The sequence below is a fragment of the Ruditapes philippinarum genome, unplaced genomic scaffold, assembly GCF_026571515.1.
Source record: "Ruditapes philippinarum isolate M1 unplaced genomic scaffold, ASM2657151v2 ctg17_1_1_1_1, whole genome shotgun sequence".
Classification (NCBI taxonomy): domain Eukaryota; kingdom Metazoa; phylum Mollusca; class Bivalvia; order Venerida; family Veneridae; genus Ruditapes; species Ruditapes philippinarum.
Window position 1 is genome coordinate 347,455 of NW_026865484.1, and position 25,652 is coordinate 373,106.

The 25,652-nt window shown below is 32.8% G+C and overlaps 2 protein-coding genes across 2 annotated transcripts; one reads left to right on the forward strand and one right to left on the reverse strand.

Annotated features, from left to right (window-relative positions):
- Window positions 1–318: 318 nt before the first annotated feature.
- On the reverse strand, window positions 319–7,900 carry LOC132729287 (uncharacterized). The gene is made up of 10 exons (XM_060715013.1): window positions 7,775–7,900; window positions 7,128–7,429; window positions 6,371–6,493; window positions 5,522–5,648; window positions 4,810–4,971; window positions 4,183–4,340; window positions 3,288–3,431; window positions 2,722–2,762; window positions 908–1,045; window positions 319–632 (listed from the first exon to the last, which is right to left on the reverse strand). The coding sequence occupies exons 1-10, from the start codon at window positions 7,898–7,900 to the stop codon at window positions 427–429; spliced, it is 1,527 nt and encodes a 508-aa protein (XP_060570996.1). The 3' UTR covers window positions 319–426.
- Window positions 7,901–22,060: 14,160 nt separating this feature from the next.
- LOC132729288 (zinc finger protein 862-like) lies at window positions 22,061–24,185 on the forward strand. Its single transcript, XM_060715014.1, has 2 exons — window positions 22,061–23,574; window positions 23,797–24,185. Exons 1-2 carry the CDS (start codon window positions 22,061–22,063, stop codon window positions 23,972–23,974), a joined length of 1,692 nt encoding a protein of 563 aa, XP_060570997.1. The 3' UTR covers window positions 23,975–24,185.
- Window positions 24,186–25,652: the final 1,467 nt, after the last annotated feature.

Genomic DNA, 25,652 nt, shown 5'->3' on the forward strand with positions numbered 1-25,652 from the left:
ACAATACTTGCTTATTTAATAATGATAACAGTTTCTTGACAAAATTGCTAAGCAAGTTTGATTCAAATATGATGTTTTATTATAACATAAGATAAACTTTTTGCATAAAACTCTCATCAAGAAAGATATAATTGTGGCAAGTAAATGAAAACGTGTTTATGAATAAACATTACTCAACTTATTGTTCCTCTTTTCTTTATACACTCTATGAAACTGATATTTTCTTTTATTTTTGATAATACAATCATATTTCTATCCGGCGACTTGATGCTTTAGCATCAAAATCTTTACTTGTAATTATGTTTGGCTATCTATTTACCTAAGCAAGAAAACAATAAAGCTTTATGTCGTATGGAGAGTTTATTTCATCCATTGAATATGTTAAAATTAATCGCTGTACATATTGTCAATACCGGGTCTTTTAGTCTAAGCGACATCTTTTTCTGTTTGATTTTTGTCCAACGTACAGACCGGAGTATCTGGTTCTACCACGGAATTCTTTAGTTTCTCCGTCCAGTATCTTTTCAGATACATCGTTACTCCTACGACAATTAAAAGCAGAAGTAAAGAAAGCCCAACAGGCAAGCCAACCTTGACCCCTAGATTGTCGTCTGCCTTTTCTACAATTCTCTCTGAAAAGAAATGATAAACAAAATTTATTATTAATTTATTAATAAAGAAATAAATGAATAAATTAATTCATTCATTCATTCATTCATTCATTCATTCATTTATTCATTCATTTAATCAGTGACCTCCCGTATGTTAAAATAGAAACATCAATTAGATTGTTTTGTGTTTATAAAGAGCTCTGAGCGCAAAGATTTACCATCAAATAAAATGATAACAGAAACAAAAATGATAATGATGATGATGATGATAATAATGTCATGTTAAATAAAATTACCTGGTTTACAGGGAGCAGTCCATTTGCTGCCATCATATGTCAGATCGCCTGGGTATGTGCAAGTGTAGTATTCGAACAAGTTGTCACAAATACCGCCCGGGGCGCGGTTACACGGGTTTGATTTGCATTCATCCAAATCTGTTTTAAACATTGTTTTCACCATGATTATCAATAGAACAGAATATAATTTAAGGTACATTTTTACAAATACACATAAAATGATTTGCAAACAAAGCGTGCACTTGGTTACAGGGAAATTTTATATACTTATTTAATCAAAATATTGGCATATTTGGTATCAAAATTTGCAGAAATGTACTGACTACACGATGGTTGACTTTTGCTTGAAATTTGAATAATAGCAGAACTTTGGTTACTTGTAAACATCTAAGGGACGACAAATAGATATTGCAAAATTGTGCCCTTTGTATATCCTTCTTCGTTTGAATACTTGAATTTTTTAATGTAACATCATTCAAACCTAAGCCCATATGGCGTTACGTCAGGTCCACGTGGTCTCGGACATTTTCGTTGATTAACCGAACGGATACTGATTAATGATCACGTAACGAGACAAAGAGTTAAAAATCAAATTCTTAAACCTTTACTTTTTCCCTTCCGCTTTGTATAAGAAACCAAAGTTGTGATATATCAAATTTCAATTCAAATTAAACCATTGCATGTTGAATATATTTTTGCAAATGTTCAAACCAAATTTTTCACATGTTCATGCATGCAAACAAAGTTTACAAGTAACCAAAATGCACACTGAGTATATTAACAATTAACAATATCAAATATAATGCCAAAAATGTTTGTCTTGTAAATAACTGTTTGATTTTAATAAAAATTTGATTTTTAAAAACCTATAAAATATAATATCTGGTACGTTTCAAATGTTTGAAGAAAAACAAAATGTCATATCGTGTACCTCATGTTCAACAATTGCACTGTTGATCACTTCACAAACATATTATGTAAATGTGAACTTTATTATGTTCTGCTGTCGCAAAGTAATCTCGTTTCGTTAATTGATATCAGCTCAGTTTGCATATATACAAATACAGGAACAAAAATAGTATATAAATAAAACATACAAAGTCACAATGATGAGCAGCATGCAATATCTCAGAGGACAACTTGAATCATGAGATTATATATGGTGAACTTTATATAATATACATAGTTAGGAATCTATTACATAATAAATAATGCGTAAATGTTACAGTACAAGAGAGTATAATTATAAGAATGACTAGATCTAAATATATGAAAATCAGTGTTAGAGGTAGTATGTAATCTAGAATTATACTACTTAGTAAATTCTTGAAAAAAGGAGCCCAAAGCGGATTCGGACCACAGGGACCCAGCACAGTGTTGGGATAGTGTAAAAAAGTAATTCTAGAAAAAAAATTACTGTATATATAATATACATGTATAGACAAGAGGTTGAACTCGCCAAATCGGCCGAATGCCACTAGTCCAGTATAAGTCAATATTGCAAAGTCATTTTTAGGAAAATTATATAAAGCTGTATATCAAATTGCAGCTAAATGACATCACTAAACGTTGACAATAACATTATTTCCCCCACCTAAACCGTTTTTGAACAACAAACCGATATTTCAGATAGATTGTCGTATTTTCGCTAGGTCAGACACGACCGTGTAACCTGTCCCCTGTCCATTTTCTACTTGTAAAAACGCAATTTCAGACCAACCTGCAATAAATCGATAAAACAAAAAACCAAAAGAAAAAAACTTTCATACCCGTTCTCTCAAATGGATTCAAGAAAATAAAGTTTGGTTTCTTACCATTCACCATTAAAACGGCACATCTACTCTCTCCGGGTATCCTTTTTTTAAAGAAAAATAAATTACAACGGAGTTAATGAAAGTTGTAATGCAAAAAAAACAAATAATGAAGTATCAATGTAACTCTGTTGTGATCTCTAAAATTTATCTTAAATATATAATGTAGAATGATTCATGTGTGACCGAATATAACGAAGCTGCAGAATGTCTTTACGGAATTTAAGAATTTTTTTATAAGAATATAAATGACAAGAATATTCACGATTTTGTTTTTCTGATACAATTGTTCTAAGGCATTAAAACTCTTACTACCATTGTTAACCATTGGAGAAAGGAGTAATCAATAACAAAAATTTTGTCCTGATTTGACTGATTCCTGACATAGAAATTGCAATATCCCTTAACACCTTTAGCACCGCGTAGGTACTCAATGTTTTCAACATTTTTATGATGAAACTTATTTTCAGAAAAAAAGGGCACAATTTAAAAAACGAGATAATTGGCAACATCCTTCTTGAAGTAATAAACATTAAGAGTTTATGTACATGTTGTTTTGTGATAATTACCCATCATGTGTGTAAGCGGTGCCACAAGCCTGATGGATTCCCTTCATTGATGGATCTATTAAATTGTTCCAGACACCTTCCTCTATCTGTGATCCATTCTGACGTTGTTCAAATGTCATGTACCTGGGACCAGTCGTCAATATTCTAGAAAATGATCATAAATAAATTGTTATGAGCCAGAATCAAATTAAAAAGAATGAAAGTTATATGTAATGAAATGTTTTATAAAACCGAAAAATTGTATATACATTGTAGCTTTATACACTTTTAATTGCTAAATGACTCTACTAAAACTCTCTCTTTCTTTTGTTTTTAAAGCCACATGCATCCAGATGGATCAAAATATTTCAATAAAATCAAACTTCAGAAAAATGAACTAAGATGTAAGGAAAAGTAAAAATTTTCAAGATTCAAATAATACTTTACATATTATGTGCGATTAATGAGTGATTTTTCAGTTTTTACAACTATATTTCTACTGCGTTACTAACACAGTTAAGGCTTTTCATGCATTTCTTACCACTTTTTGGTAATTTACGTGGTTTATAAGTGCCATTGATAATGTATAAATTGCTTCCTTTTTGTTACTTCACAATATTACACATTTAAATACATTTTCAAAATTTATATGAAAATTAGCAACAATCTGGAGGCGTGCTACTTTAAAATAATGAACAAGACAAAAAAAATTATCTTATTCAATTTCAAAAACCTTATGGCTTCCAATCCAGTATATTACAATCAAAATGAATATAAGTAACAACACAATCGTTTGAACTAGTAAAGTGAGTAGTAATTTTTCCGCTATATGGTAATCGGAGGCGATTAAATGATTTTCTTTTTTAGATCAATAATCAATAGGGGAATAGAATAGAAATCCGAGCGAGATACTCACCGGTCAGTCTCAGTATTAGTTTCAAATGGAAGCTTGACCAGGGCGTGTTGAAATGGCAGGATGTAAGACCGTTTGAAATATGGTATCAAGGTCCCTTTTCGTGTAAATGTTGGACTTTTGTCGCAGTTTACCGAAGCATTTCCGATATAAACTATAAGCTAAGAATATAAAAATATCATGTTCTTTGATTTAGTCGCGTTAATTAATTGGTTAACTTAAAAGATCATCCAAAACAGAACAAAAATTGAAATGATGCATGCTCGTTCTGGTTGACGGTCGTATAAGCTGCAAGCTACAGTCTACGCCCCTGGCACCGTCTCGGGCAGAACTTGAAAATGTGTAAATATATCATTTAAAAATGTAAGCCTTGATTATTGACATTTTTTAATTACGTAATATTTATACATAATATCAGTTAATAGAAAGAACACCATTTAATTGTGTGACTTTTTTTGCTTTACTGCCTAACGCCTAACTTAAACAACTGAAATAACATTGACAGATAGAAGCATACTCGATAAGCCCCTATAAAATATGTTATCATTTTATACGTATCGTTACTATTGTAATTGAATTATTACATGCAACTTCATCGCTATCATAAAAATATGCCTTCAATCATTTTACCTTTAAGGGAGTACGACTGAAGGGACCAGTCGTTATATCGTTCGAATCTCCCGTGAGCTTGACTGGAAATCTTGAATAATCCTCGGCATAAAGAGATATATGGAGGGTATCACCTGCTTGAAATATCGGTGCCACCGCCTGCACTGTTAGCTCGCATAAATCCTATAATAATTAGCCGCTTAATCATTATGATATATATCTTAGCTCATTTATTCAATGAGGTCAATGGTCCAACACTGGTATACACTTGTACTTACTATTACGGAAAAAAGTTGCAAGATGGATCATATTTTCAACCATAAAACTTGAAAGACACTAAGGTACTGTCCCCGTGACAGAAACGCCTATAATTATTGGTGGGCGGCTCAAATATAAGAAAAACACTGATGAAGGGCACAGTTTGTACCGTTAAGATTAAAGGTAACGGGGGAACTAATTCAGGTTTTGCGTTCTATTTAATAACAAGACTCGCTGTTTATGAGAAAGAATACAATAACATCTAGACAAAACATGATCAATTTAGTTCAATAATTTTATGTAAAAACTTCAAAGTACATGACTGAGACGTAAAATGTTCAAAAAATGTCTCTCCAATATCAATACAATACATTTGTACGCACGATAGCGAGCTCCTTTAGCCGGAGCGATAACAGCCCCTGAAAACGATGAAACTATTAACATGATATAACGTTTAAAAGATAACTAACCATACCTCGTTCAAAACTGCGTGAATTTCTTTATCACTCCGTAAAGGAAAGCTGTCCCAGTGGCATTTTACAAAATCACCATCCCCGTCAAATGGGAAAAGTCGAAAGACAGAGCTACATCCTAATGGTATTCTAAAACGAATACAAAAGAGCCGCGTCATGAGAAAACCAACATAATGGGTTTGCGACCAGCATGGATCCAGACCAGCCTGCGCCTCCGCACAGTCTGATCAGGATCCATGCTGTTCGCTATCAGTTTCTCTACTTGTAATAGGGTTTGTAAGCGAACAGCATGGATCCTGATCAGACTGCGCGGATGCACAGGCTGGTCTGGATCCATGCTGGTCGCAAACCCATTATGTTGGTTTGGTCATGACGCGGCTCAAAATATCTTACTACAGACAAATATAGCTAGTCAGGCTCTCGCTGTCTAAATAAAATATGCTAAAAAACTAAGTTATTATTAAAAAAACGTGTGGAAAGAGTTCACGTGAGTTCTAAGAGAAACCGTCGGATTGTTTTTAATATCTAATTGAATCATACTTGTCAGTGCTTATAAACCTGCATTCATTATAAATAACATTAGAAACACCAATGCAAAATAAATAAATAGAATTTAGTATAATACTAAGAAATGTTTATCTATGTATAATACAAGAAATATATATCTATGTATAATAAAAATAATATATCTGTGATGTAGACATATACGGTCTGAATTTTACCGTTATTTTATCATAATTTATAGAAAAAATAGATGACCAACTACATGAAATATAACTTGATATATCAATTTTCATGAATTGAAGAGTTTTGAACCGACATTATTTTTAGCTTATCAAATGACTGATTACCGATAAACAGGAAAGACATTTAAAAGTGGACTTATATTTGCCCGTTTTGTGTCATTTCTCACTGCCATGTTTAGATGACCGTTCCCAAGTCCTCCTAAAGCAACGTTGCTTGAATCCATTAAACTGAAAAGTAAACAAAATGTTGAATACTCTGAAACATAAAAAAATAAACATGCATAATTATATTCTTAATGTTTCCATGTCTTTTTTTCTAGAGAAATAAAATTACATGGGGTTGGATTTTATAAATCATAACGACAAGGCTATGGTCATAATGTTTCTGTCAAAATTCACCAACAGACGAAGATCACAGGATCCAAAGACATTCATTATTTGCGATTTATAAACAGGGCACCTTATTTGAACATCCGGTCTTAGGCTAGCTGGTTTTGGCAGGGTATTCTTAGTTAATTATTTTTTTTATAATTATTACTTTTAATTTATTTATTGTTATTTTATATTTGTTTTGTTGGGTTTCGATTTTTTTTCCAACTTTAGTTCCAAAGATTTTAACAGTATCAAAAATATAGTTAAAATGTCAAAATTAGAAAATTTAAAATACTTGAATATAAAATATAGTTTTAATATATTAACATGTATATAAATACAATATGTGGACAATTATGTAATTATGTTAATAAGTTATCAATAAACTTGTCAAGATTAATAAAATAAAAATAACCATCAAGACAAATATAAAATAGAGATCATTGCGCTTTCAGGACCAAATATAAAGAAATAGAGCTTCCATTTGTACCTTAGCAATATGTTTGCTGTGTCCTCTTTTGGATCAAACAGAACCGTTGTTATCCCAACTCCAGTCTCATAAGCAATTTCATGTAACACTCCTATATCTGTAAAATATAAATCTGACAAGTCAATGTCAACGGACGCATTTCCGGTCCTAAATCTCCACTTGTACCCGTTGAAATAGCTTCGGACGCTAACAGCAGACTTGGTACCAGTCAGAAAAGTGTTTTTGTAGCACGTATCCCCGTTCCAGTTTCCCGGTGCACCACACAGCGTTCTTTTCCAGACCAAGCGATAAGACAAAGCAATCTGTTAATAAAAACCGAAATCTTTGCAATACAAGAACGAAAATTTAAGACTGAAAAATGTAGGAAAATCTTTCACCAATACAGAATTTAATTGCAATGGAAAAGAAACGTGGATATCATTCAAATATATTGAGAAAATAAAAACGAATTTACTCCAATAAATAACATACATGTCTACATTTCTTTTTTATTTTTGTTAAAGAAAAATAGTTCCTCACTATTTGCTTTTTATTTTATTTTATTTTTTTGAATAAATAATCTCTTGGCGTATCTTTAATTTTAATAACGGACATTTGACTTAAATATCCATTTCGAATAAATTATATATTTTCATAATATAGCATACAGAATTTGCTCCAGTGGGTCTCCAGTGAACACTTGCACCATAAATTTCATCCGGCAACGAAAATCCATTGTTTATGGCATTCGATATGAAAATAACTAAAGCTAAAACGTTACCAATTTTAGACATCTTTATAAAAGAATCGGTATAAAACTTGTGAGCTTAGTGAGTTGTCCTTTCTCTAATATTGTGTGGCCATCAGGCCATATTTTAATTTACGACAATGTGTGAAATTTCATTTTAAAATATGATAAGATGGTCAGAAGTACTTACATGGTTAAACCCAATACAATAAAGAGTTAATCTTTCCTACAGGAGAAAGTGTTATGTTGATAACAGTAGATAAAGACTTGGTCAGACATTTAAATAGAACTGGTATTTCTTTATTGTGATATTGACTGAAATATTGAAATATTTTATCTTAACAACGCTGTGTTTGAAAGGAGAATTGATGTACCTTTTAAATTAGTGATAGTGATGGATAGTGATTGCAGAAATCAGAGACGGTTTAGAACAGAACAGAACAACACATTCATTCAACATATAAATATATAATTAAATATCAAAAATATCGTCACAGTGAGTTCTTTCAAAATAAATACCTTAAATTCTTAATAACCATGATTACATGAATGCAAACTATGATGATAAAAAGTAAAGGACTGATGTTAAATGTACATAATTATTACAGTGATAAAGGGGAAACCGGTGCTTTAAACAAATACAAAGGAAGGATACCTGTGGCAGGAAAGCAAAGAGGTAACAAGTGCCGCTGAGAAACCGAAAGGTGTTTTTATGAATTTAAAATGCAATTGCGACTATTTATTTATATCTGTCCGAAGATAATATTAAAATGATTGCATGAAAAATAGTTGATGTGTACATAATAAATTCATTGACAGAACATGCCGAGGCGGTGGGTGTGGCGAAACATCGCGATTTTGCGTAGCTTTTGTGGGCTTTCAGGAATTGAAGAAAGGACAAATTCCTTAGAAAGACATGGTTTAAACATTTTAGTGTTTCGTGTTATACTTCTTTTCCTCTCGACACACCACCTTTTACCAGTAAAATTGGCATTTACTTGATTGATGTATGTCGCCTACTTCTTGTTTTCAGCAGATAATGCCCAGCAGAGGGTACCGTTTTAGTAAAGAGGGCACCGATATGAATATGCACCCTGTGCATGGGCATACCTCATACTTCACGTGTGTTGCGCCGTTAAATGTCGCAACGCCGCTAAATGTCGCACTTGCCGCTAAATGTCGCACCATTGCCGCTAAATGTCGCAACCGCCGCTAAATGTCGCAAAATCATTTACCGTTAAATGTCGCAATGTTAACGTTAAATGTCGCACGAATTTCCCTTACCATTAAATGTCGCAACACTACCGTTAAATGTCGCAAGATGTAAATTCATTTCAAAATCACGATTAAAGTAGTATTATATTACTTTTTAACATTCTCATAGTTATATTCATTGTAATTGCCATCTTTGTTTTACTTGTTTTCTTTTATGAACCTAAATATCGAGGTTTTGAGCTACTAAATAATGTAATCTTTAGGCTAGAAAGGATAATTGATACTAAATTCTCAATAGATAAGTATTTTTTTTGTTTCCCATTTTCATTTGTGAACCTGATTGACAACAGATTAAAGGTACTCTGGTATTGTCGCTCTCAGAATTTGGTTTAAGTAATTTCATTTATTTTCTCAGACACTACCGAATTTACTTTAAATGTGGTTTATTTGTTTACTATGATCATACGATGCAATATCAAAGGGCAGATGATCATAGATACAGTTTGCAAAGTTATTCCGTTTATTTCTCTAAGATGTTTTCGTTCTGATTAACCTTTTGGTTACGGCTAATTTCAAACATATTCACTTTAAACTTAAATACTTATTTCATATAAATATACTAATGCATTTCTAAAGGACAGATGATCCTGGCAGGTAAAACATAGTATGAAATGCACGGTCTATACGAAAATCGAAAACAAAAATCATCATGTGTGTGTGTGTGTGTGTGTGTGTGTTGTGCGTACGTGCCTTGCCGTGCCGCGTGAAAGAGACCATATGGGCGGAGCATATACTTCATTTATAACCTATAAAAGGGGGAGCTGATGTTTCTTTACTTAATGTTATATCCGTACATGTGTTATGTGCATACGATATCCCCCATGAAAGGGTAGTCTTTAAGTACAAACTCTGCCATGGGAGGAAGATGGGGCAATCCCATACTTAGTTTAAGAATTCTAAAATTTAATAATTAAAATGCACTTATTTTAAAATTGGCCAAGACGTTTATAGAAGTTATCGTCTTTTATAACAGGTCAATTTAATAAGACGAAAAATTTTAATATATTACATTTAAAATTAACAGAATTCGCATACTTACATGCGAAGAAGGCATGTCAGGAACGTTTTCTGACCAATTCAATGTGGGCTCACTGTGATTTATGTTGGTTTCTATTTAAATGTTATTAACCGAATACATTGGGATGCATATGATTAATTACATGTTTGTAATTAGCAGAATTTGTTATAAATTTTTTAGATTTTGTAAGTTCTATCGAACACCCGCTTTATAAAAGTAATTTTGATTTGTTTAGAGATGATTGCCTCCTTTGTCCTCATTGGTCTAAAATTCGTTCTTTCAAAATAAGGAGGTCAATCCGATTTTGTTAAAATTTCTGCAACTTTTGAGTTGACCTATTTCGACAAGTTTGTCGCGCGGACTGGATAGAAAATTTAGCGGGTGCCCGTTGCATTCCAATGTATACGTGTTTTTACCAACTTTGATTCTAGAATAAAACAAATATCAAAATCTAAGTCCCAAACACGGCTAATGATAATAACTTAAATTATCATGTAGTACTCCTTGATCATGTAGTATTCGATCCGCAGTCGGGCGTTAGATATGACCGAATTTTACGATTAACACATGTAATATGCACCGGAATTTTTGTTAGCAGCCAGCTCCGTAGCTCAATCGGTTAGAGCGCGAGACTTGTAATCTCGACCTGGTGGGTTTGATTCCCGGACTGGCCAACTAAAATTACTAATCAGTCTTTCGGATAACACTTTTAATAGAGGTCCCATGTATGGGTGCTTAAACAACTTGACACGTTAAAGAACCAGGGGAAGCTTCTGGAATTGGGGCATCTTTCTGTACTTGTAATTGCACTATTTCCAAAATCTAAAATGACTAATGACTAATACACTTCTGGAGGACTCGCCCATATGGACAAACGGTGGCGAGTATAAATAAACGCAAATACTCACAGAGTAAGCAGATGTCAAAGTTAGAATGAGTTAACAAGATTTAGTACATTGTACGATTTGTCAAACACTATTTACGCTTTGACATTGTGGCAAGTGATATTTTACTCGCCAAGTCGCTTTATCCTATGAAAGATTCTCAGTAAATACCATATAATAAGAATACAAATAATGGGTTAGCTCATATTGGCCTTGCTATTTGGCTGAAGACAGCTAATCGTATTGGCCAGAATTTAGGCTTTTTATATCATTGCTTTGCTGTAATGAAAATCTTAATCTGTAACGCTTCATTATAAATATTGTCAAATTGTCCATGCCCGTGTTCCTTCTCTAAACAAAATGGTCCAAAGTAGTTTATATATTCCTGTTCTTTAAATTTGAGGATGTTACACCACCATCTATCATCGTTGTATAACCGTACTTGTCTGCAACATCCGGGACATTACCGGCTCCAACCGGAGCGTTGTTGCAAGTGACCTAAATGTACCCTGGCTCTACCGTAGCTCTGCCTGTTTTACCGTGGCAACATCGTGTCATCACCGGAACTTTGCCGTTTGGACATTGACTGACACGTATCCCGGTTTACTGCGATTTGTCACGGCATGGATGCAGTATAGATACGGTGGTTTCCCGGCAATTCCCTGTTCCAAGCCGATAGAACACGGATTTGGGCTTCCTCTCGGTGAGTGCCGGTGAGCCCCGGTTGTATTAAACATTTGAAGACAACCGTGGTGATCTCTTGTTCCGGTTCACCATGGTTTTTCCCTTTACTTCACGGAATTTCAACGACCCAACGCCGGTTTACTACTGTTGATCATGGTTGACTAAACCGTGGCAAACCGGGACACAAAACCGGGACTGTGTAAATAGGGCTTAAACTGCCCTAGTATGACTGTATTACTATTAGTACTAGCAAGAAAAAAAGGTCTTCAAATCAATGAAATAACTTAAACCGAATTCAAATTGCGACAATATCATAATACTTTTAAGATGTTGTCAATCAGGGTTATGAATGAAAAAGGGAGATAAAAGAAAAGTACTTATCTATTGAGACTTGAATTTCAATTGTATCTTCCTATAATACGCTTTCTAGCGTCAAGATAACATTGTTTAGCAGCTAAAAAGCTCGATATTTAGGTTCATAAAAAAAGAAACACTTAAAACAAAGATACTTTTTGTTAAATGGCAATTGCAGTAAAAATAACTATGAGAGCGTTTTAAATTAAAATACTACTACTTTTAATCATGATTTTAACATGAATTTATATCTTGCGACATTTAACGGTAGTGTTGCGACATTTAACGGTAGCGGAAATTAGTGCGACATTTAACGTTAACATTGCGACATTTAACGGCAAATGATTTTGCGACATTTAGCGGCAGTTGAGACATTTAGCGGCAATGGTGCGACATTTAGCGGTAAGTGCGACATTTAGCGGCGTTGCGACATATAACGGCGCAACAACGTGCAATACTTCTTCACGTGTTCCTACACATGCGCGATGTTCACAACTTTGTTAACAACAATAAAACATTATTAGGGTCAAGTGTATTGAAATATGTGAGATGTCCAGGGAATCGAAATTAATTGATAATAACTAGCTTAGTCTAACACTACATAGGCACTACTTCCTCCTTACCGGTCGTTTACATTTTGTTACTAAAAATAGAAAATTTTAAAAATTTTGGTGAATCTTTCGTTAACATGGCACTTTATCTATCTGTCTATCTGCCTGTATGTCTGTTTTCCATTAATGCTAAACCCCTCGCGGGGACGTAGACATGTCTTTGCGTCAAAATCGCAGGAATTTTTTAAAAAGTTAATCAAAAGAGAAAATAAGAAGAATATTAAATCTGATGGAAAAATGGGACATGTTCAATGTAAACTGTGGCTGCACTGAACTGCCCTGAGGGAGGGAGAATGGCAACTGCAAGGGATGGATGGTTCCATTTGCATTCTAAACATTTTTATTTTTCTAGCAAATGATAAGGATGCTGTCATCCATCAGCTATTGATGTATGCATTAAATTCTTCCTAAACACTAATATTATTAAATTTTCGACCATAAACATTCATATTTTTGTAATGATAGCCTCCTTTCACGATGACAAATATCATTTGAATTTATTTTCAATGAATTTTGTCAAATTCACTTGACCAGTAGAAAATCTTAATCAAATGTTAAATGTTTTTTGTGTGAACTATTGAATGCCAACCACACAGGTTCCGCCCCGAGATCCTGTAACACATTGACGGCAGGCACTTGTAATTTAGTGCGCAGTGCGACCTAATCATTCCTTCTGAAAACTAGTAACTGGCAACAGATGAATACTTTAGCGACATAAAATAATACTGTATCAATACATTCATATGTGTTTGATTTTTCACAAAGCTGCAATAACACCACAGACTCTAGAGGAAATCTGTCATATTTAGCACTCCGAGCGTTCCGCCATCTCATTCTTTCCACCTTTATCCGATTCCGCGCATGCACGCGACGGGACTTTAAGCTAAACGAAAGTGTCCGATCCTTGTAATATAAATCCGTGATTTCATTAACATAATTAAAAGTCAAGAAAAAGGAGATAAACATTAAATTATTAATCTTGCATCTTGTATTGAATTTTGACTCATTCACATGTTGTAATTATAAATATTTCTTAATGTATAGTGAACTAGTACATATCCTTTGAGCTAAAAGAATGTGTTGTTGCATATTAGCTAAGGCCTCCAGCTTGTCTTCCTCTGACACTCATCTTTCTTATTCGCTAACACGTAACGCAGACGTCATCTCTTGGTGTTGCTATTCTGATGTGAGGCATACACGTAGACCAGAGAGTTTTTAACATAGAAAGCGAGACGTGCTATTATATACATACAGTATATTTTTAATGCAAAATGTGTTAAACTGCACATTTAAACAAAATTTACATGATAAGAAAAACAAAGTATGATGGTTTCATTACTGGTTTCCTAGCAGTTTCCGGCTCCTAGCAATTTTCCGGCCCTTTATCACGTTCGTCCATTAAAGTCTATTTTTACCAGTAAAGCATCCATGTTACTTCATCAATCAGAGAGCCATTTATCTTCTATGCTTATTAGCATTTAAAATAGTACAGCGATTTATAAGTTTTGAAGTTTTATAAGTTTTGAAGTTGTGCCTGTTGTTTAAAGTTACATAAGAGAACTTGCGACTTTAAAAACAAGCAACACCTGGGAATTCTAGTTTGAATATCCATGCGCAATAACTGCGACCACTTTCTAGGTAAATTCAATACGTCTGAAAAAATATTTGCAAGTAGTATAGGCATCTCTTTAACGCCACGACTGCGCAATATACGGAACTGACTCGTATACACGAACTAGAGCTTGAACCGCGGACATTGTAGGTCAGGTCCTCGGTCCTAGACTGAGAGATAATTACCATCATTACAGATAAAAGAAATGTCTGTAAATAGATACGTGCTTAACATTTTAATTTATAAAAAGTGTTAAATTAAAAAAAACAATTTCAACTTCCGGTAAAATGGCGGACATTTGTTTAGTTTTCTGTGCTGAGATAAATAATATGTTTCTATAGTTTCAATCGGATTAAAAGGGACAATTATACTTCAAATTCATGGATTTAAGTTATTTCAATGAATTATTAGAATGCTGGATTTCATAAGATGATCATTATATTGCAAATGGTAAAACATTCTTGAACATTTTTGAACAAAGAGATACATGTACATTCCCGCCTTTGTGTCCGTCCGTTGATGTATCCACTACGCACGAAAATTCGTTGAATTTTGTAGTGATCAACAGATACCAAGTGCCAGTACTTTGTTTGGTGTATAGTTGATGTTATTATAACTGTTATCTACCGTTATGCCATATTATTATGTGTGACTCAACCTCAATTTCTACGCCTGTATTATTATCAAGTAAAAAACGAGATCTCTCTTCACCTGACGATCAATTAAATGCAAAAAAGAATCGTACAATTCAATTTTCCCCAGATTTGAACACTTGCACTAAATTCACAATGGATTCTTCGCCATCGTCTGAACCACCAACTCATATAAGTCTTGATGATGCCGCCATTAAATCTATTGCTCTTGCTTTGAAAGACTCTATACATGATGAACTTATGTCAATGTTGAAGTCTACCGTTGAGTCAGTAGTAAAAGGGGTACTTGACGAACTGCACACTCAGATAAGCTCACTCAAAGCTCAAAATGAAGCTCTTCCCTCTGAAAACAACGATCTTATGTATCGAGTTGATATCCTCGAGTTCCGTTCTGATGCTGCTGAGCAGTATAGTAGGCGTGACAATGTGAGGATTTCTGGTCTTGTCGAAAAGGATGGTGAACATACCGATGATGAAGTCATTTCAATAGCGAAATCTGTTGGCCTTACATTATACACCAATAAAATTTCTATTTCACACCGGGTAGGTAAGAAGAAGCCAAATAGTAAACTCCGTGATATTATAGTGAAGTTTGTCTCTCGCCGCTCACGTGATTCTTTTTACAAAAAGAGAAGTATGCTAAAATATTCTGGTCATTCTGGGATCTATGTTAATGAGGATCTCACCAAATATAGAGCTGAGTTACTGTTTAACGCAAGACAAATGGTTAACTCAAAGAATATTGCAGGAGCCTGGTCTTCTGATGGAATAGTTCTTGTCAAAGCCCTGAAAGATAATAAAACCAGTATTCACAGGATATTCTGTAAGCGTGACTTGGAACAGTTCATGACCTACTCTGTAATGTAACGCTTCATTGACTCGGTAATAGACATTCTGCAGTGTTAATGGTTTATAACCATGTATTACCTATTTTCAGTTTTTCAGCTACCACTAATTGTTATAACCGATTTATTAACTTACTTGCAAAATATTGAATTATTGCTTTGCAAACTTTATATATTTATAAATCTTATACAATTTTAAGCATTTGTCCTGTTTAAACATGTACATGATCATACTTACCCTTATATGTAGCTTGTATATAATTGTACTTCTTTGTGTATGTATGTCAAAGCTCATTGTTAAACCCAAATAATTTTATAACGCTACATTTACATTTTTCCTTACCTTGCACTTATTTCTCGTGAAATCACAGGTATTTTATGTAGCGGAGTGGCTACCATTTATGCTGATTAAAGCTATATTACATATACTGTTAGTATTGCCTAAAATATAACCTATTTACATGTATTTTATTTTCTTTTTTGTCTACATTATTGTAAATTTTCTCTTAAGTCTCTTTATGTGCATAACTCTTGTAAACAAAAAATCAAATCTACTTTAGCTTTTAGATATTTCTAGTCTAAACGCGTGCATTTTTGATTTAGATTTAAGTCAACTAGCTATCTTGTTTTGAATAAAAAGTAAAATTTACAAAAAATACTTGATGTATTCCAAATTGCTGTTTCGAACTAACTTAAAACATTTTGATGCATTGAATTTACAAAGTACGTAACTACATTAATTTTAAACAAATCACACTTCACCTATATTAAGGTATTCTTTTCTCGTTTTCTTCATAATTAATTGATAATCATTTTGAACTTGTGCCGAACTAGTTTCTTGATTTTTATTATTATCGTGCTACTTAATATTACGTATATATTTTTGTTTATTATAGTTGTATGATATGTGTAAATCCTATTCACAACACTAGTTAAAAATGAACGTTCTAGATAAGTAAACAAACATACCTGTATGTCTGGTAATCAAACGGGTTGTATTTCTTTATGTTAATTTACATCGATTGCAGACGGCACAGGTCAGAGGCACACACAATCTTGTCTTTTTCGTGCTAAATGAAATCTACCGATAATCGCTTAGACTAAGTGTTACTTGATGCACAAAAACTGTTGTTTTGTAACATATTACTTTTCGTTCTTTTAACCATATGTATGTAACGTACTTGTGTAATCATTTGTTTGAACTAGCATCGCAAATAGTTTCTACATTAATTGGTTAACCATGTTTTCCCTTTGATGTGATTAATTTAAAAAGATTTTTTTTTTTCATTCGTTATATATTTAACATTTTTTCTTAATTCGTTATTTAATTGTAACGAGCCATGTTTGGATAGGCATCCGATGATTGCTCAAGCGTATTTATTCTTCTTTGAATTGATAATGATTTCGATATTTTATTTGCAAGTAGGATAGTATGAGTGTTCTTGGGTACTTTATATGCGTCTTTTACATTTTGTTAACTTCTATTGTTTAGTTTATTTAATCTCTCATCATCTAAAGTTAACTTTTTTTAGTTATCTAATTGCATCAGAAAACGTATACTTGTTAAATATGCTTCCATCTACTTTTACCATACATGAATTAAAACTTACTTATACATGTATGACTACTTCAATATATTTAAATAACTTATTATATTATACAAACAACATAACTATTTACAAACCCCAAAGATACATTTTTAGATCAGACAAATTATATATACTTACCTCATTTGATTATCATCTTAGATTAAGATAACCTTTTTGAATTTATAATATTTCAATATATCAATAACTACTATTGTTTAGCATGCATACTTCAATATTTGATTTGAGTATTGATTTTTCTTCGAAATGATAATGATTTTGGTATTCTATTTGCCAGCTCCGTTCTTTTTCATGACAAGTATTTGCGAATGCGTTTTGTACATTTTGTAAATTTCTATTGCATAGATTATTTTTAAAAAAACTACCTCATACATGTTCATCTTAAAAGGCTAATAGAATTCTCCTCTATGGTTTATCAATTTATCTTATTTTCCTATTTCTATTATCTATACTAATGTTTATTTGAATTTATCATTTACGTTTTTTTTACTTTCCTTTGACGATATAATTTAACTCATCTGAATAACAACATTATTTATTATCGTTTTTATGAATCAAAATTTCTTATAAAAACTACCTCAATATATTTGATATAACTTATTATATACGATCATCATAACTACAGACATTCCCAAATAATGACAAACTTATATACTCACCTCATTAGATTATCATTTTAGACTAAGATTAACTGGATTAAATAATAGTTTAATATCATTTTGTCTTACATACATACATTCAGACAAACATATATACTCACCTCATTAGATCATCATTTTATACTTAGATAAACTTGATTAAATAATAGTCTATTATCATTCTTGTCTTGCATACATACTTCAGCGGACCTTATTCCGAATCAGCTTCAACCTAATTTTATACTTACCTAGAATAGACCATCCAAATAAACTTACACACCTGTCTTATCAAACCTACCTCATCCAATTCTCGTTTTAGATCAAAATAAAAATACATTCATACTTACCTAAATCTATCCAGCTCAATATTTTACAAACTTGTCCTATCAGACTTCCGTTTCAAATAACAAATAACTTCCTATCTACTTTTTAAATGTCCCTTAAAATCCCTCCTACTAATTACTTACTAATGATACTAGTACTTTCTTTTTCTTTCTTTTGTTTTCTAACTCTATGTTTCTTATCAGTCTCATATCCACATTTCTTTTTAGTTGTCCATCACTCTGCATACGTATGCTTTTCTGTCCCTTGTACATACAAATTGTCAATGTTGGCTTTTCAAAAGTTCTTACTCGCCATAATAGCCATCTCATAAGTCTTATATGAAACGAAACACTTGCGAAGCCTTCATTAAATCATACAAAATATATAGGTCACTTCATTTTCCAATCACTTTTCATATTTTGCTTTTGGTATTTATTTGTAGTATCCCATTGTTTGTGTTTTCGATGCATTATTGGCTATCCTCAAATAAACTGTTAATCGTCAGATTCTCTTCAAAAAAGGTAATAAGTTAATAACATTCACCACAAGAGTTTATAATAACATGCAATTTACCAGTAATACTTTAACTTTGCTATTTGTATTGGTGTACTATTCCTGGCTAGCAGTTCTCCTGCATGTATCTGGAGACATTCATCCGAATCCTGGTCCAATCTCAGCTACTTTCTCAGTCTCATCCATGACCTCTACTCCATCGGAAATTAATCATATTCAAAATCATCTTTTTGCGTAAACCGCGACATATGTGTTATGACCGCATTATTTGGGAATGTGAACATGCTGACTACAAAGCATTACGTGAAGATATAAATACCTATTCATGGGACAGATGTTAAAGGTACTCCACTGAGGTACGGCCGAATGTCACAAAAAAAAGTAAAATTTCACGAACCGATAATTTTATGTTACCTGCGTGTTAGGGACATTCAAACAGAATCAGTGATACATTGATATGTGTTCTTTGGATTGGCAATTCGTTTGAAATACATATGTTCTCCAATTTTGTGGGAAAAGCGTTTAAACACCTTTCAGTTTGCAAATCTGAATAAAAACAACGGTCACGTGATGATTCTCGGGATGACTAAAAAGCGAAACGGAGAATTTTTTGTGTATCGGCAGCAACGAAAGTGCGAAAGTGGAATATACCAACAATCCATAAATTTAAAAGCAAATTTTGGGTTTGTTTGTTAAATTTCTTGTTGTTCACATATGTTCTTGTGAGAAAAATCTTTCAAAAGCAATTTCAATATATTTAAAGCATTACATTGTTGTAATCATGTTTTTTTCTCCATTACAATGATGAATTTAGCTAAACGTACGGAGTTGAAAACTGACATACACAAATTTTACAAATATTCTATGTTAATTTGAGAGCTTTCGTGTAATTATTAAATAGTATGTATTAACTTTGTAATGTCTAAAATATCATGATATCTAGGCTAAGAAAATTTACTTTGTCAATCAGTGTAATGGGTCCTATTTCAAAGGCCACATTGGTTTATCTGACACCCGTTCAGGAAAAAAATTTCGTAATACCTTTTATAGAACGAACATGAACTTGAGTATTGTAAGCATAAAAAATCACACGCACACACAGAATGTTATTCCAGATATTTCTCTTTAACTCTGATCAAAGCACTGAAAGCACTGGCTAAATAGAGAATGAATCCGGCCTCATTATAGGACATTTAGGCTTCAACTTTATTAGTTAATAATTCTTATGTATGTCTAGTGCATATAATTAAAATTCTATAAGAAAAAAAATCGATCTCCTTTGCTACATAGATCTGAAATTTAATATTTATCATTTTACATACATACTTGCATATTTATCCGCATTGGATGTAAACTTTGTTGATGAGAAGATTACTACGTTTTGATCTAGACATTCAAAACTATAGGTAATTGATACCTGTTTCATGCACATGGTAAACATTATCAAGAAGGTCGGAAAAGAGTTACAATCTGGCTCTATTAATATTATTATTATCATTATTGATTTAGCAGATATCCTGATAAATTTCTTTCTTATTGGAAGGCATCCGTACTAGTGATGGGTCAATTGAGCTGTGCTTTAATGTTAACAATATATTGAAGCTTCTCGGTGGACAAGAAATTGAGAGCGTTATAAGAGTAAAAAAGAAAAACTGGAATAAAGACAATCAAGGCGACGGCAACGTTCACAGGACGCAGCCCCAAACACAGTCAAGCTTCCACAGCAGGGTTATTGTCGGGACTAGTGAAATAAACTTAAAACTGATTATATAGTTGTTCTTCTTTAAACCCTAACTTTCTTTCAAATTTAACAAAACAAACAAAATCATGATACTTGCAAGACAAATTTGAAGGGCAGGTAAGTAAAAGTAACTTTAAGAATTCAGTAAGATATTATTAACCTCACATCATACAACAACCATTGCTGAAACTATATTTTATAATACTTCCAACTCCTAGACGGTATACAAACTTGGGAAAGGGCAATGCATATCTTAACCATTGTTTTTACTTCTTATAGCCTGTTTACCATGGCATACTCATTGTTAATAATTTTGTAAATATTTTGATAAAAAAAGGTCAGATTCATTTCCCGACTATTTTGAAAACACGAGTGACTGGTTTCAAAAACTGCAACGGCTAAATATTGATCGGATGCATTTCATTGCATAAATAAGATAGGAAGAGAACCCTGCTTTTCTTGCTTTATAGCACTAAAACCTTTACTTTTCTCTACTTTTGTCTCTTCTTTATTCCTGTTTTTCATTTTTTTAGTCTTTTTATTTACCACTTGAAAGCCTGAAATTAAATTTTTCATTGATACTTCAGCCGTGGTCCTGTGTTGCTTGGTAGTGTGGGTGTTGCATTCATTGAATGCAGAGTTCCAGATAACGTGCGTATCGGCGTATTTTACGCTTCAAAATCAACTGAATACGCACCATATTTCAAATTTGTTGCGTTCATTTACGCACGCTAAAAATTAAATACGCAAAGAATGAAAAATCGAAACGTATTTGATGTGTACTTTCATTTTCGAAACTGATTCCTTTTCCGTTTAACAGTTGACTGTGTATCTTTTTCCGTTTAATACCCGCCAAAATACTTCCAACTACTTTTCATTCTGTAAACCAGTCTAATTATGTCTTTATCGCGTGGACGCTTGGTAAAACGTGTTGCTTGATTTCCTTTACAATTGCAAGCGTTTATTAATAAAGACGTACATCATGGCTGCTTCAAAACCAAAGCAGAGAAAAATTGATAATTTTTTTATCGCGACTGAGTTACCCTCTAAGGCAATTGTCAATCCAATTGTTGAAGACATTTTAGATAATGTGTTTAAAACAAAAAGGGCGCATATAACTGTTAATCGCAATACAACACTCGACAATTGGCAAAAAAGTTATCCGTGGCTGCAAATTTCAGAAACTGGTACTGAAGTACGAATGAAATGTTTGACTTGTCGTAAATTTAAAGCTGGCAATGTATGGGCTAATGAAGGTGCAATAAACATACAGAAATCGGCAATTGACAGGTGATAATTTGTAACGTTATTGTTTATGTAGTGTCACTGATTTTTGTTGTAAACAATATAAAATAAAAATTAAGAATATAGTAAAGGCCTTTCAATTGAAGTGAATTCACGCTGAATATCTGCTAAATTTTTCAAAACTCTTTCAGGAAAATACATTATGAAAAACGAAATTCCATTTAATCAGTTAAATGCCATCTTAGATTTGCAGAGACTAAATGGAGCTGAAATGCCTTATCAAAACTTAAGTTGGAGTACAATTAAAGAGATTCAAGAAATAATTTCTGAAAACTACAAAAAAGATCTAGTCAGTGAAATAAATACCTCTAATTTTTTTGCTTTACTTCTTGATGAAAGTACAGACATAACTGTAAGTAAAAGATTGTCAATATGTGTCCGCTATGTCAAAACTGGTGAAGCATTTACCTCTTTCTTAGCAAGTGCCGAGATAACAGATGGCTGTGCTTACACTGTTGTAGAAGCAGTCCATAATATTGTAACTTCTTTGGGTTTAGACCTTACAAAATGTGTGTCCTTAGCAACCGATGGAGCCAGCGTTATGATGGGCAGAAAAGCTGGGGTAGGTGTGCAACTTCAAGCTAAGTTTTGTCCATATATGATTCAAACTCACTGTATTGCCCACAGGTTTAATTTGGCTATAACAGATGCTATGAAGAACAATGACACCATGAAAAAATTCAAGGAAATGTTCCAAACTTTGTATAACTTTATGTCTTCATCAACTGTAAGGATAAACACACTTAAATCTATGCAACAGTTGTTAAATGAGCCAGATATCACAATTAAGGAACCACATTCAATCAGATGGCTTGGTCTGAAAAGGTCAGTTGAAGTTGTATATGACTGTTTTGGATCATTACTTGCAGCACTGTCTAATTTAGCTACAGAAAATGCTTCTGCCAAGGGTTTGTTCAAGTATTTCTCACAATATAAAACTGCATTGCTTGTTGGTCTTATGCTTGATGTTCATACAGAGTTAGGAATTCTTAGCTGCCATCTTCAAGAAAAAAGTCTTGTTTTTTCAGATGTTTACCCATTGATTGAAGGTACTGTTGGCAAACTTGAATACTTAAAGTCAAATGAAGGAAGTGGTTTACATGATATGAGAAAAAGTATTGAAATTTCTGAAAATAATGAAGCATCCTACAAAGGGGAGACTTTGAAAAATTACAAAAAAAATCACTCAGACAAAGAATTTGAAACCGTTAAATTAAATTACATTGACAGTTTAATAAAGAATATTAAGAAGAGGATTAGGAAACATGATTCAGAGATCTTAGCTAGTCTAGGTGTTATATTGGAGCCTTTATCATACACATCAGACAATGAAAGTGCTTTGAAATGCATTATGAGTTTATATTGTGAACCAAAAGTTACCAAGATAACTGTGGATGACATTACTCATCAAACTCATGTTCCTGCCTTACTTGATGGTGACAAACTTATGGAGGAATGGCAGGCTGTCAAAGCCATGTCACAGGGGTGTTATAGACAACTTCACCTTCAGGACTTCTGCAAAAAAATTATCCTTAAACACAACACCAGATATCCTAACTTTGCCAAAATTGCAGAAATTGGTCTTTGTATAGAGGTATCAAGTGTTGAATGTGAGAGGTCATTTAGTGCTCAGAACAGATTTAAGACAAAGTACAGGTATGAATAAATAAGTTTATTACTTTATTATGTTTACATCTTTTTATGAAAAATAAAATGAAAACAAATATAAAATATTCAATCAGCAACCTTCATTAATAATTTTTAAGTTCCACAGCTATTTTCAATAATGCTGACAATTTTATCATAATAACTCAAAGAAATATGTAAAATATGTGAGAAAACTTTGTTCTACATTGATTTACTTTCTAAATGTTTCAGAGCTGCTCTTAAAGATGAATCTCTTGAAGCCCTTATGACTGTATTTCTTCTTGGCCCTTCAGTCAAAGACTTCAACCCATCAAAATCAGTGAGTACATGGCTAAGAAGAAGAGATAGAAGGAAGAAGAGGCTCACAGAGGCATACAAACCTAGATTAGTGACTAAGAAAAAACTGTAACGTAAAGGTTTTGAATTGTATGTTAAGAGAAAAATACATATAATAAACAGAGTTAGAGAATGGTGTGTTAATTTTAATTTAATAAACCTTTGGTGCAGCAAAAAAAGTAAGTCATTTAATTGTACTCTTTAGATTTACGATATATCTAAATTTACCCCCACATTCTGAAAAGTGGGGGTAATTACCCCCAGTGTAAAAAAATTATCTGGAACTCTGTGAATGTTACCATTCCTTTTTGTATTTCTGATCGAAGATCAGGAAATACAAAGCTAACATTCAATCTCTGACACAGCGGTTTCACGACAAACCTAACAACAAGCAGTTCTTAAAACAGCTGAAAACTAGCGATTTAAAAGAAAGAAATATTTTCATTTTGTTAAAAGTATCCAACAAATTACAACGCATTCAAAGTTTAAAAGTAGCTTTGGGTTATGGAATTGTCAATGAATGCACATTCACAAATTACGCGGTTGAATATCATTTTAATCAATGAAAATGCTGTTTTAAGCGATGTCGAGAGCGTATTTCACAAATAAATCTGACTGTCGAGTAGTGGAATATATACATGTCGGACTGTTTTGGCAAGAAGATTTTTGTTAAATTATTTACATCAATATTAAACAACAGGTTTATCTTGAACAAAAAACCTCGAAATGCAATGGAAAATCTAAATTTAGTATCACTTGATTTTATTCAGGCATTGTTCGTATATCTTCTCCGTGGTGCAAGGGTAACGCGCTCGTTTAGTGTGTCTGGGGTTCAAATCCAATTCAAGGCAATTATTTTTTATAAAGTTTCTTTGTTATGGAAACAGCCACGATATGCAAGGATAAAGTGTGGCTGTCATAAAAATGAACATAAATGCAACTCTAGTCATGCAAAATTCCATATGTATCAAACTCTGGTACCAAGCAAGAAGAATTATAGTACATAAAAATAAACTTATACAGGAAAATAATACAGTTATACAGTGCGATTTAGATTGCAAAGATCAGAAAATACCACAGAGCTTGCAGCCTTTTGATTTGTCTTGTTTTTCGTATGTATGTTCTGGAGATTAGGTGGGTGGTTCTCGTAATACTTTAAGATTTATAAGATTGTGTATTAAAAGCCTTTGTAAATTGTTTCGGAAATACTGGATATCGTTTTGAAAATTTATAGAGCTACTGAAGTATTTTAAACACATGAACGAAAAATTTCACAGTAACAGGCCTATGTATTTCGGTTATAGTGATTATACCGTAATCAAACGTTAAAGGTCTTCTAAGAAATGTTCTTTGGAATTAAATACTAAGTGTAAGCACTAGAACATAAACCACTAGATTGCTTGCAAAATCTTTATCGGCAGGATAAATTGGTTCAGAAAACATGATTTTTCACAGTCATGATCAAATGAACAGACTGTCATTTTCTTCCTGTTACCGAAAGATACGAACAGATTGTCATTTTCTTCCTGTTACCGAAAAATACACTCCAGGAAGATTTCAAGTAGAAGACACGTCACTGACAGAATGTTCTCAATATTTGAATAGAAAAGAATTTGCTAAAGCCAATTTATGAAAGAGAAATCGGGGATGCTACTTATTAAATTATTTGCCCATAAAAGAGGATTTATTTTACTCGTTTAGATTATTTTCAAAAACAAAAGTCTCAAAAAGCAAAGGTTACCTGATATTAA

What these genes read in the sequence shown, in the direction of transcription:
- LOC132729287 (XM_060715013.1), bottom strand. Translation starts at nt 7,900, where the DNA reads ATGTCTAAAATTGGTAACGTTTTAGCTTTAGTTATTTTCATATCGAAT. An exon ending in TTCACGCAGTTTTGAACGAG is followed by an intron (nt 4,972 to 5,521) that starts GTATGGTTAGTT and finishes TAATTATTATAG; the next exon opens with GATTTATGCGAGCTAACAGT. An exon ending in ACTAATACTGAGACTGACCG is followed by an intron (nt 3,432 to 4,182) that starts GTGAGTATCTCG and finishes ATCATTTTCTAG; the next exon opens with AATATTGACGACTGGTCCCA.
- LOC132729288 (XM_060715014.1), top strand. Translation starts at nt 22,061, where the DNA reads ATGAAAAACGAAATTCCATTTAATCAGTTAAATGCCATCTTAGATTTG. An exon ending in AGATTTAAGACAAAGTACAG is followed by an intron (nt 23,575 to 23,796) that starts GTATGAATAAAT and finishes TAAATGTTTCAG; the next exon opens with AGCTGCTCTTAAAGATGAAT.